The following is a 12678-nucleotide window of genomic DNA, read 5'->3' on the forward strand; positions in this document are numbered from 1 at the left end:
GACTTGTAAAACATGAAATCCAGCTCCTTACTTAGACTTGGAGACTGAGACCACCTAGTGGCAGAGCCCAAATCAGAACACAGGCTTCTGCCTTCCAGGCTGGGATTCTTTCTAAATCATAATACTTCTTCAAAAAAATATGAAACTTGTTGAAACAGTTCAGCCCTTCTGTTCCTGGAGGTAGCACCTGGAATCCACCTACAAGAGGTACTATGCAGATAGCACAGAAAGCATGGATAGTATCCAGAAACCAACACTTCTCTCCTGCTACCAATTCTAATTCTGATGAGGCTGAACTTCTGTAAGTTATGGCTCAGCATAATGTTCTGTTGTGCCTGGGCACATCCAAGTACTATAGTTTCTTAAAGTACACCCTGCTGCTGTTTACGAATAGCAGTGCCCTGGTACACCAACCATTCCCAGGCTTCTATTTGCAAGTTTCTGTAGAAAGTTTGTAAACTTTCAGGGAGTGAAGTGAGAGAACTTTCCAAATGAGATCAGACAATAAATGATGGAGTCAGAGCAGGGATTGAAAAATTATGGTCCACATCTGATTCTACAAATAAACTTTCATTGGAACATGGCCATGTCCATTCTTTTATATGTGGTCTATAATGCTTTCACACTACAACAGTGGAGTTGAATAGTTGCGATAGAGATTGTATAATCTTCAAAGCCAAAAAGTTTGTATCTTCCCTTTTCAGGAAAGGTCTGTTGGGGCGGGCCACGGTGGCTAAGCAGGCAAGAATGCTTGCCTGCCACGCCAGAGGACCCGAGTTCGATTCCCGTGCCTGCCCATGTGAAAAAAAAAAGAGAAAAGGTCTGCTGATTCATGGGTTAGAGGAAGATAATAATTTCACCACTACATAGAATGATTTTTTCGTGCTGACAAATATTCCTACTTGGACTCCCTTTCCCTGGATTTACTATTTTAGGCTCTTTAGGACATAAGAAGGGGTTGGGAGGTATAGCAGGCCCAGGGGACTTTCCCATTCCAAGGCAGGCTGGTTACTCCTCCTCTGATTGTGCTGACAGCTGGATGCCCCTGGGTTCCAAACTGGATCCTACAATTTTCTAGCACTTCCTGCTCTTTGGGTAAATTTGTCTATACCCAAGAGTGTGGGGATTTCCTATATGGGAATGACTCTCAATTCACAGCTCTGGCCTCTCCTGCACTTCAGCCACTTGTATTCCCTATCCACCTGGAGAGGTTGGCCCTCTCCGCAGTTAGGCTAAATACTTGGTGCTTTCAAGTTGGCCAGAGCTTCTTACATTCAATATGTATCTCCTCTTCCTCTCCCTTCAACTCTCTGACATCGTCAATGCCCAAATGACTTTAGACAGACCTTAGCAAGCAATTTGAAGATTCAGATATAATCAGTAGCATCAAGATTGATCCAGTCTTCTACCTCCCTTGTCTGTCTCTCCCACCTTCCAAAAAAACTGTTTCTAGAAATGCTCTCCTTATTCTAGCTTGTACAATCCTTGCACAGGCACTCCCAGACTAAGCCCTTCCTAGACTTTGCACAACATCTATCCATAGGTTTCTATTTTCCAGGTTACTGACGAAGAAAGACAGCCCTGAGACCTGGTGAGGTACCAGATATATGCCCTTTCAGACTTGGGAGGGGCTATTAGAGCTTTAATAAATGTCTAGGTTTAAGCTTCATAATCTTTTGGGCCATGACACAGTTATTCGTGTGCAAGAAAAGGATCAAAACTAAGTTCACAAAATGTTTTCAGCAAAGCTATACTCACTTTCACCAAAATCATCCTGGTGGATTTGCTGTTCCATAATTGGTTCAAAGTCTTTTGTCATCATGATCAGAGTCTGTTGACCTTGGCAGAACATAAACAACAATTATTTCATTTCCATGTAACAAGTTTGATATTCTATAAGAATCTGCTGAGGATTTACTGAGTGGCAGGCACCTGAATAGGCAGTGAGCTACAGAGCTGGAGTGGAGGTGTTTATAGTAAGAAAATGGTAGGCAGTAGTCATTTAAAATCAAAAAGCTTTCCTTATTCTCAAATCTTTATGGGTATAAAGTAGAACACAAAAGTTCACAAAGCCCTCCTCCACCAACTTCAACAATCCTAATCACCAAAATGTTTCTTTGACTATATACTTCATTAGTGGTGCTGACTTACAGAAACTCATCTGGAATGAGGAGACTTATAGGAAAAAACAGAACCACGAGGGGGCTTTTTAGAATCTGTTTATATAGCAACTCTTCCTTTTAAAGTATGTTAAAAATAATTGTTGTTGAGATTTTTATTTGCACCAGTGGACTTAGTAGCCTCCCCAGATTTTGTGAGTTTGTTTTCCATTCCCAAAGACTGAAAAATTACATGAAACTACTTTTTCTAACAATATACCTGAGATAAAACAAAGTAAGAACACATTCCCTCCAGATTATAATGCTGGCATCACTGTTCAAAGAAAATTTTTTAATCCTAAAGCACCTTAAAACTTAAGGAGGTAAGACATTAGGAACAATGTTTTATAAAAGTGAGGCACCATGATAAGCTTACCTGTGGCAAGAAGCACCAGATCCTGGTCAGGACTCCAACTCATGACAGAGATTCCACTGGCTACACTCCCAACACATTCCAGCTGAGACAACAGAGAAACATGAAAATGGAGGTTTCAAAATACCAGCATTGGAGTAAACCTTCACAATGATCTCAACCAAAACAAGTAAAAACAAAACACACACCCATGAATTTATACAATAAATATATATATATTTTTTTTTTTGGGGGGGTGCATGGTCCAGGAATCGATCTTGGGTCTCCTGCATGGAAGGCAGGCAGGTATTCTAACCACTGAATTACCCGTGCATCCCCCAAAATTCAATAAACATTTATTCAGTAACAGGTGTTAGGAGACTAGACCTGATGCTAGCAAAGGAAATTGAAATGGCGACGGCCACCCCACTCCTCCCAGAGTTGTCTCATGAACAAGGTAAAATGCTGACTCTACAATGGAATGAGGGCTTGAACCGGGGCCTGTGGGAAAGAAAGTGAGAGCTCAGAGAAGGAAATGAAAAATGGCCCAGGAGACTCCAGAAGTGCCTCACAGGGTGAGAATATGCCCAGGAAAGGAGACACCAGGAGGAAAAGCACAGTACTGGGACACAAACGCATAAAAAGAGAAGTCAGAAATCAGCTGCCACCCCCCTGATAAAAGAATCTGGGAACAGACAGTGAGTGGGCTTATAAGGCATGACAAGATACAGGGCCTCTGTCTGCATACACTGGGAAGCCATAAAGTACCTGCATTGGCCCCACTCGGTGGAAAAAAAAACACGGAATATTTAGAAAAAAATCCTACAAACTGTTTTGAAAGGAAAAGCATACCTTTTAAATAAGAGAAATATAATTTAATTGTACCTGAAGGTTCAATATTTCTGATCATAAACTGAGAGCTAAAGATTATTATTGCACTATAATAGAATGATTAAGAGCAAAGATCCAATAGCTAAAATGGCAAATAGTGTGTTATCTGTATTACTACAATAAAAAAAAAAAAGAAGAAGAGATGAAGGTGCCAGATACAGCCCACCAAGGCTCAAAGCCCACTTGTTAACTTTGCGACCTTGGCCTTGATTTCTTCTTCTGAAGAATGGGGAAACAACAACCCCTTTAAAAGGTTGTAGAGACGAGTAAATAAAATGTAATCTTAGGGGTGTGGCCAAGATGGCGGTTTAGCAATGTGCATGTTTTAGTTTGTCCTCCAGAACAACTACTAAATAACCAGAAACAGTACAGAACAGCTCCGGAAGCCACATCAGTGATCGGACACACAGCGTACCCCGGTCTGGACCAGCTGCGAGCCTCCCCAGAACCATGAGTTCCCCAAGCCGCGGTCGCGGCCAGCACCCCTCCCCCACAGACTGCTTCCCAGAGGGGAAAGGAAAGAGACTTTAATGGCAGCAGGGGCTGAGTCCAACCAAATACCAATTGTGGTATTAATTAACAAATTCTGACTACTAAAAATAGGCCCCCAGCTCAGGTGAACCTGTCAAAGCGGAGTTCGCTCACTGGGCTAACGGAAAAAGAAAAAAGAAAAGAAACAGAGGTTTTTGTGGCTGTATTTCTACAAAGGCTTCACTGCCTCTGGTTTAAGCAGCAGGACTTCTCAGGCTGCAACTGCCCCAGGCATAGGCAGAAACAAGCTGCTATCAGGGCTTGTGTCCTGCCTGTGCCTTCCCCAGGGGAGGGGTGAAGCCCAACTCAGGTGGAATCCCTCCCTCAAGGAATTCAGACCCCAGGGCTTGGTAATTTGCAGCCATTAAAACCAATCTACAACCTTTCCTCTGTCTCCACCATTCCCCAGCAGGGAGTGTCTTCCAAAGTTAAAGGTGCCACATCATCTTATGCTGGTGAGACCCGCAGGCAGACAAGTGCCACATACTGGGCAGGATAAGGAAAACAGAGCCCAGAGACTTCACAGGAAAGTCTTTCTTTTAACCTGCTGGGTCTGATAAAAGAAGTGAAAGCAATCTCCAGAATAAACTAATTAAGGTAATTAAATGCCTAGATGCCAGCAAAAAATAACAAATCACACTAGGAAAACTGAAGATATGGCCCAATCAAAGGAACAAACCAATAGTCCAAATGAAATACAAGAGCTGAAACAATTAATTCAGAATATACGAACAGACATGGAAAACCTCATCAAAACCCAAATCAGTGAATTGAGGGAGGATATGAATAAGGCAAGGAATGAACAAAAAGAAGAAATGGAAAGTCTGAAAAAACAAATCACAGAACTTATGGGAATGAAAGGCACAGTAGAAGAGATGAAAAAAACAACGGAAACCTACAATGGTAGATTTCAAGAGACAGAGGATAGGATAGTGAACTGGAGGATGGAACATCTGAAATCTGACAAGAAACAGAAACTATAGAGAAAAAATGGAAAAATATGAGCAGGGACTCAGGGAACTGAATGATAATATGAAGTGCACAAATATACGTGTTGTGGGTGTCCCGGAAGGAGAAGGGAAGGGAAAAGGAGGAGAAAAACTAATGGAGGAAATTATCACTGAAAATTTCCCAACTCTTATGAAAGACCTAAAATTACAGATCCAAGAAGTACAGCATACCCCAAAGAGAATAGATCCAAATAGCCGTTCTCCAAGACACTTACTAATCAGAATGTCAGAGATCAAAGAGAAAGAGAGGATCTTGAAAGCAGCAAGAGAAAAGCAATTCATCACATACAAGGGAAACCCAGTAAGACTATGTGTAGATTTCTCAGCAGAAACCATGGAGGTAAGAAGACAGTGGGATGATACATTTAAATTACTAAAAAAGAAAAACTGCCAACCAAGAATTCTATACCCAGCAAAACTGTCCTTCAAAAATGAGGGAGAAATTAAAACATTTTCAGACAAAAAAAAATCACTGAGAGAATTTGTGACCAAGAGACCAGCTCTACAAGAAATACTAAAGGGAGCACTAGAGACTGATATGAAAAGACAGAAGAGAGAGGTGTGGAGAAGAGTGTAGAAAGGAGGAAAATTAGATATGACATATAAAATCCAAAAGGCAAAATGGTAGAAGAAAGTACTACCCATAGAGTAATAACACTAAATGTTAATGGACTGAACTCCCTAATCAAAAGACAGACTGGCAGAATGGATTAAAAAACAGGATCCTTCTATATGCTGTCTACAGGAAACACATCTTAGACTCAAAGATAAACATAGGTTGAAAGTGAGAGGTTGGGAAAAAATATTTCACACAAATAACCAGAAAGGAGCAGGAGTAGCTATACTAATATCCAACAAATTAGACTTCAAATGTAAAACAGTTAAAAGAGACAAAGAAGGATACTATCTACTAATAAAAGGAACAATTCAGCATGAAGACATAACAATCACTGAACCAGACTGCTCCAAAATACATGAGGCAAACACAGCAAACACTGAAAAGGGAAATAGACACATCTACCATAACAGTTGGAGACTTCAATTCCCCACTCTCATCAATGAACAGAACATCTAGACAGGATCAATAAAGAAACACAGAAGTTGAATATTACAATAAATGAGTTAGACTTAACAGACATTTATTGGACATTACACCCCCAACAGCAGGATACACCTTTTTCTCGAGTGCTCATGATCATTCTCAAAGATAGACCATATGCTGGGTCACAAAGCAAGTCTCAACAAATTTAAAAAGATTGAAATCACACAAAACACTTTCTCAGATCATAAAGGAATGAAGTTGGAAATCAATGATAGGCAGAGCGCCAGAAAATTCACTAATATGTGGAGGCTCAACCACACACTCACAATGACACAATGACAAGTGGGTCAAAGAAGAAATTACAAGAGAAATTAGTAAATATCTCGAGGCAAATGAAAACACAACATATCAAAACTTATGGGACACAGCAAAGGCAATGCTAAGAGGGAAATTTATTGCCCTAAATGCCTATATCAAAAAAGAAGAAAGGGCAAAAATTCAGGGATTAACTGTCCACTTGGAAGAACTGGAGAAAGAACAGCAAACTAACCCCAAAGCAAGCGAAGGAAAGAAATAACAAAGATTAGAGCAGAAATAAGTGAAATTGAGAACACGAAAACAATTGAGAAAATCAATAAAACCAGAAGCTGGTTCTATGAGAAAATCAATAAGATTGCTGGACCCTTAGCTGACAAAAAGAAGAAGAGAGAGGATGCAAATAAAAATCAGAAATGGAAGAGGAGACAGAACCACCGACCTTGCAGAAATAAAGAAGGTAATGAGAGGATACTATAAACAACTTTATACTAATAAACTAGACAATGTAGATGAAATGGACAACTTCCTAGAAGGGCATGAACAACAACATTGAATCGAGAAGAAATAGACGATCTCAACAAACCAATCACAAGTAAAGAAATTGAACCAGTCATTAAGAAGCTCCCAAAAAAGAAGACCAGATGGCTTCACATGTTAATTCCACCAAGCATTCAAGGATTAGTACCAATCCTGCTCAAACTCTTCAAAAAAACTGAAGAGGGGAGAAGGCTACCTAACTCATTTTACGAAGCCAACATTGCCCTCATACCAAAGCCAGACAAAAATACTACAAGAAAAGAAAATTACAGACTAATCTCTCTAATGAAAATAGATGCAAAAATCCTCAAGAAAATTCTTGCGAATAGAATCCAGCAGCACATTAAAAGAACTATACACCATGACCAAGTAGGATTCATCCCAGGTAGGTAAGGATGGTTCAACAAAAGAAAATCAATTAACGTACTACACCATATCAACAAATCAAAGCAGAAAACCACATGATCATCTTGACTGATAAGAAAAGGCATTTGACAAGAAAATTCCGTATCTTTTCTTAGTGAAAACACTTCAAAGGATAGGAATAGAAGGGAACTTCCCCAATATGATAAAGGGAATCTATGAAAAACCCACAGCTAATATCATTCTCATGGGGAAAAACTGAAAACTTTCCCCCTAAGATCAGGAACAAGACAAAGATGTCCACTATCACCACTGTTATTCAACATTGTGTTGGAAGTTCTAGTCAGAGAAATCAGACAAGAAAAAGAAATACAAGGCATCAAAATTGGAAAGGAAGAAGTAAAACTCTCACTGTTCTCAAATGATATGATACTATATGTTGAAAACCCCGAAAAATTCACAGCAAAACTACTAGAGCTAATAAATGAGTCCAACAAAATGGCAGGTTACAAGATCAACACTCAAAAATCTGTAGTGTTTCTATACACTAGTAATGAGCAATCTGAGAGGGAAATCAAGAAAAAATTCCGTATACAATTGCAAAAAGAATAAAAATATTTAGGAATAAATTTAACTAAGGATACAAAAGAACTATACAAGGAAAACTATAAGAAATTGCTAAAAGAAATCACAAAAGACCTAAATAAATGGAAGGGTATACCATGTTCATGGATTGGAAGACTAAATATAGCTAAGATGTCAATTCTACTTAAACTGATTTATAGATTCAATGCAACACCAATTATAATCCCAGAAATTTAATTTTCAGAAATAGAACACCAATAACCAAATTTATCTGGAAGGGCGGGGTGTCCTGAACAGCTATAAAAATATCCTGAGAAAAGAAAAATGAAGTTGGAGGTCTCATGCTACCTATTTACAGGAGTATTATGAAGCTACAGTGGTCAAAACAGCATGATACTGGCATAAAGACAGATATACTGACTGACAGAATCAAACAGAGTGTTCAGATATAGACCCTCTCATCTACGGACAACTGATCTTCGATAAGGCAGTCAAGCCAATCCACTTGGGACAGAACAGTCTCTTCAACAAATAGTACCTACAGAACTGGATATCCACACACAAAAGAACGAAAGAGGATCTATATCGCACCCTATACAAAAATTAACTCAAAATGGATCAAAGACCTAAACATTAGATTTAAGACCATAAAACTTTTAAGAAGAAAATGTAGGGAAATTTCTTATAAATCTTATAATAGAAGGCAGTTTCCTAGATCGTTCACTCAAAGTACGAGCACTGAAGAAACAGATAAATGGTAGCTCCTCAAAATTAAACACTTTTGTGCATGAAACAATTTTGTCAAGAAAGTAAAAAGACAGCCTACACGATGGGAGTCAATATTTGGAGACAATATATCAGATAAGGGTCTAATATTCAGAATATATAAAGAGATTGTTCAACTCAACAACAAAAAGACAAACAACCCAATTTAAAAGTGGGCAGAAGTCATGAACAGACACTTCTCAGAAGAGGAAATACAAATGGGTAAAAGGCACATGAAAAGATCCTCAACTTCCCTGCCTATTAGGGAAATGCAAATCAAAACCACAATGAGATATCATCTCACACCCACCAGAATGGCCATTATCAATAAAACAGAAAACAAGTTCTGGAGAAGATGTGGAAAAAGAGGCACACTTATCCACTGTTGGTGGGAATGTAAAATGGTACAACTGCTGTGGAAGGCAGTTTGCTGGCTCCTCAGGAAGCTAAGTATAGAACTGCCATATGATCTGGCATTACCATTGCTAGGTATCCACTCAGAGGACATGAGGGCAAGGACACAAACAGACATTTGCACACCAATGTTTATAGCAGCATTATTTACAACTGCCAAGAGACGGAAACAGCCCAAATGTCCATCAACAGATGAGTGGCTAAACAAGCTGTGGTACATACATACAAATATTATACAGCTGTAAGACAGAATAAAGTTATGAAGTATGTAACAACATAGATGGACCTTGAAGACATCATGCTGAGTAAGATTCACCAGAAACAAAAGGACAAATACTGTATGGTCTCACCGATATTACTAACATTAATGAATGAACTTGGAGAATTTCAGTTAAGAGCAGAGGTTATCAGGAGATAGCAAGAGGGTAGACATGGGGTAATTGGAGCTGAAAGGATACAGATTGTGCAACACGACTCATTGTAAAAATTCAGAAATGGACGGCACAATACTATTTAACTGTAAAACAATAATGTTAGTACACTGAATGAAGCTGAATGTGAGAACAATAGAGGGAGGAGGGCTGAGGGCATAAATGAAATCAGAAGGAAAGACAGATGATAAAGACTGAGATGGTTTAATCTAGGAATGCCTAGAGTGTATAATGATAGTGACTAAGTATACAAATTAAAAAATGTTTTATTGCATGAAGGGAAAAAAAAAAAAAGAATTAGGCAATTGGAACTTGAAACTCTAGGGAGAGGGTGAAAATCCAAAAACTCCTCCTGGAAGCTTATGCCAGAATAGAGAAAGAGGGAAATGATCATTTGGTAGTGCCAAAATGATGCACGTAATGCGCACCTGTAGTCCAGGGACTTGAAGTTAGCCACGAATGAGAGGTTCAACCAGCATTCCTAACGAAAACAGGCCATACAAACATTTCGATTTCCTAAATAAAGAACTAAAAGTTACAACTCAAGAGCAGACTCAGCTATGAGGTACTCCATCCATACAACACCAAAATGGCCAATTTCTGTTTATTTTTTTTAAAGTTCTCATTTGGAATGTTCTGATTGTTCTGATTAACAGATTCAATTGAGGAAAGCTGATTTTTCTGGCTAAAGCCATGCTAGAAATTTTTTATAAAGAAAAATATGATGCAAAGACTCTAAGTTGCAAAATGCTTCTGATTTGAGAAGTTCAATACAAAGTAAGTGACCTGAGGAAGCTGATCTGTCCGCATCACCAATTGCACTCACCTGGCCTGTGCCGAGATTGCACAGTGCAACGTCTCCAGAAGCTGTGGCCAAGCACACCGACTCCTGATCCAGCAAGTCCTGAATGCCAACGATGCGGCCACTCCCGTCTGCCGGGAGAAAACCTTCTGCCACCAAAGGAATTTCATTTTTCACCTTTCACCAAAACGAAAACATTTAACTGAGCCCAGTATGCTTTCAAGAACAATTCATAACATTTCTAAAAGTAAAGTACCTTTTAGTGCTTCTTTTATAATGTGAAAGCTTTCAAAAAAATTGTTTCCAGATTAAAATCCAAACTTTCATTTGAGAACTAGCATAACCCTATCATCTTTACCTAGAAAAATAGTTTAGGTGATCTTTTTGCCAAACCTGACAAATTCTATATTCACGGGTCAGAATACTAAAAAAGACAAGTAAAAGGCTTGGCTCTTAGCAAAAGAATATGAGGTGATAAGGAGAAATAAAATTAACAAAGCCTTTAGAATCCCTTCTGTTCTACACAGCAACTCAAATTGTTTATTGTATAAATAAACAGCAAATAATTATAATGATCAAAAACTATAGTTCTGGAATTTCCTTTGGGGTGATAAAAAAGTTCTGGAACCGGAGAGCGGCAATGATTGCACAACATGATCAATGTACTTAATGCCACTGAACTGTATACTTTAAGACAGTTAAAATAGTAAATTTTACATTATTTTACCATATTAAAGAAATCTCATTTTCTCAGTTTATATACAGAAACGGTGATACAAATGGAATGTAGATAATAGTGGGTTCCAGTACCTTCTAAATTCATATCAATCAATACCCCTGAAAGAAAAAGAAAGATTGAGAGGGCATAGGAGGGAAGGAGGGGAAGAGAAGAGTGATTGAGAGAAGGGAATAAAAAAGAGAGCTGCATTTAAAAGGCAATATAATAGAGACATGTCAAAAAACAGGATCGAGACTGAAGGGGTCCCACTAGGCAATTTTAATTACTTTGGCATAAAAAAAATCAGTGATGATGAATTACAACACATTAAAAATTAAATTATTAAAAAAAAGGACCCAAGAGTCCATACTGATATTCAGGAAACAAAGAGAGAAGGAGAATTAGGGAGGTTCTTCAAAGAATACCAGCTGATAAATGTAGAAAAACTGGGTGATTTAGAATTCAGAAAATTTCCACTTTGCAAACCCCAGTAAAATACCCAATACAGGTAAAGATCAACAACAGTTACTAAAATCGTTAGGTAAAAGGTTCCTGGACAACAGGTTATTCTTTTGGTCACAGAGATTACTTACTAATTACAAAAAGAAAAGTACTTTTAAGACAAAGTAATCAATCCTGGCGCATCACCAAAGATGGAGCAAACGGACATTCTGGGCCTCCTGATGGGATACAGTAGAAAGCATGGCAGTGTGAAACTCAGGTACCCTAGAAAAGCCAAGTTCTTTAATCCTCATTCAATACTGTTAGGTGGGGTCTTTGTGATTGTTTCCATGGGATGTGATCAAACTTCATCAATCCCTTTCTTTGGAGTTAAGGTATCTTTCTCTGGATACCTAAATTTGGACTTTTTCACAGCTTTAGAATTGTAAACTTGCAACTTAATAGACTCCCTTTTTAAAAGCCATTCTGTTTCTGGCATATTGCAGATCCCGGCATTTTACAAACTAAACAGAAAATATACTATATACATGCAGCATTCTTGCAAAACAATATTTAACTTGAATCTAGTCAAGAAGAAACAATCCATAAGACAATGTGTCTGGTCTCTTAGGAAATGTCCACATTTTGAAAGACACAAGGGTAAGGACTTGTGATTATAGGAGACTCCAGAGACATGGTGACCACTGCCATGAGTAATCCTGGACTGGAAAACAGAAGCAGCTCTACAGGACAGTTTGGGGAAATTCAAATGCTGACTGTATATTGAACAACAATACTGAATCACTATGCAAATCCTTGGAGTGATAATGGCTCTGTGCAAAAGTGTCACTGTTCTTAGGAGATAAAGGCTACATTTAGGGGCAATGTGTCATAATGTCCACAACTTACTTTCAAATGGATCAGGGAAAAAAGGCATGTAGAGTGAAACAGAAAGCCAATGCTGAGAAATGCTAGGCATTTACTATACTATTCTTACAATTTTTCCAGGGATTTATCATTCCTCCCTAATTTTTAAAACAATTAGAAGCAAAAAAATAAACAAATAAAAGGAAATTGGAAGAGGGGAGACGACATAGTAGCTCTGCACTTACCTTGGTTCAAGGCCTCTCACTTTATGGCCCATATGATCTTGGGCAAATTACGCCAATACTTTACTACTGTATTACTACTGTGGAATCACAGAACCCCCACATGCGGGCCAAGGAGGATTTCTATGCGCATGGTACACAGCAACTGCTGAGTAAATGTCAGCTCTTACTATACTTACTCTGACTAATATTATAATTACTACCGAAAAT

General features: G+C 38.6%; 1 protein-coding gene across 2 annotated transcripts in view; it reads right to left on the bottom strand.

Annotated features, from left to right (window-relative positions):
* ELP1 (elongator acetyltransferase complex subunit 1) overlaps positions 1-12678 on the bottom strand; it is a 75972-nt gene that overhangs the window by 57210 nt on the left and 6084 nt on the right. Inside the window, exons 3-5 of one of the 2 annotated variants that reach the window (XM_077141326.1) lie at positions 10225-10377; positions 2536-2617; positions 1759-1839 (exon numbers count right to left, since the gene is read on the bottom strand). In XM_077141326.1, the coding sequence (XP_076997441.1) occupies positions 1759-1839; positions 2536-2617; positions 10225-10377 (316 nt within the window). Of the gene's footprint in view, positions 1-1758; positions 1840-2535; positions 2618-9826; positions 10201-10224; positions 10378-12678 lie in introns of those variants that run through there. The other variant, XM_077141334.1, reaches the window with a different exon arrangement.

The sequence above is a fragment of the Tamandua tetradactyla genome, chromosome 2, assembly GCF_023851605.1.
Source record: "Tamandua tetradactyla isolate mTamTet1 chromosome 2, mTamTet1.pri, whole genome shotgun sequence".
Taxonomy (NCBI): Eukaryota; Metazoa; Chordata; class Mammalia; order Pilosa; family Myrmecophagidae; genus Tamandua; species Tamandua tetradactyla.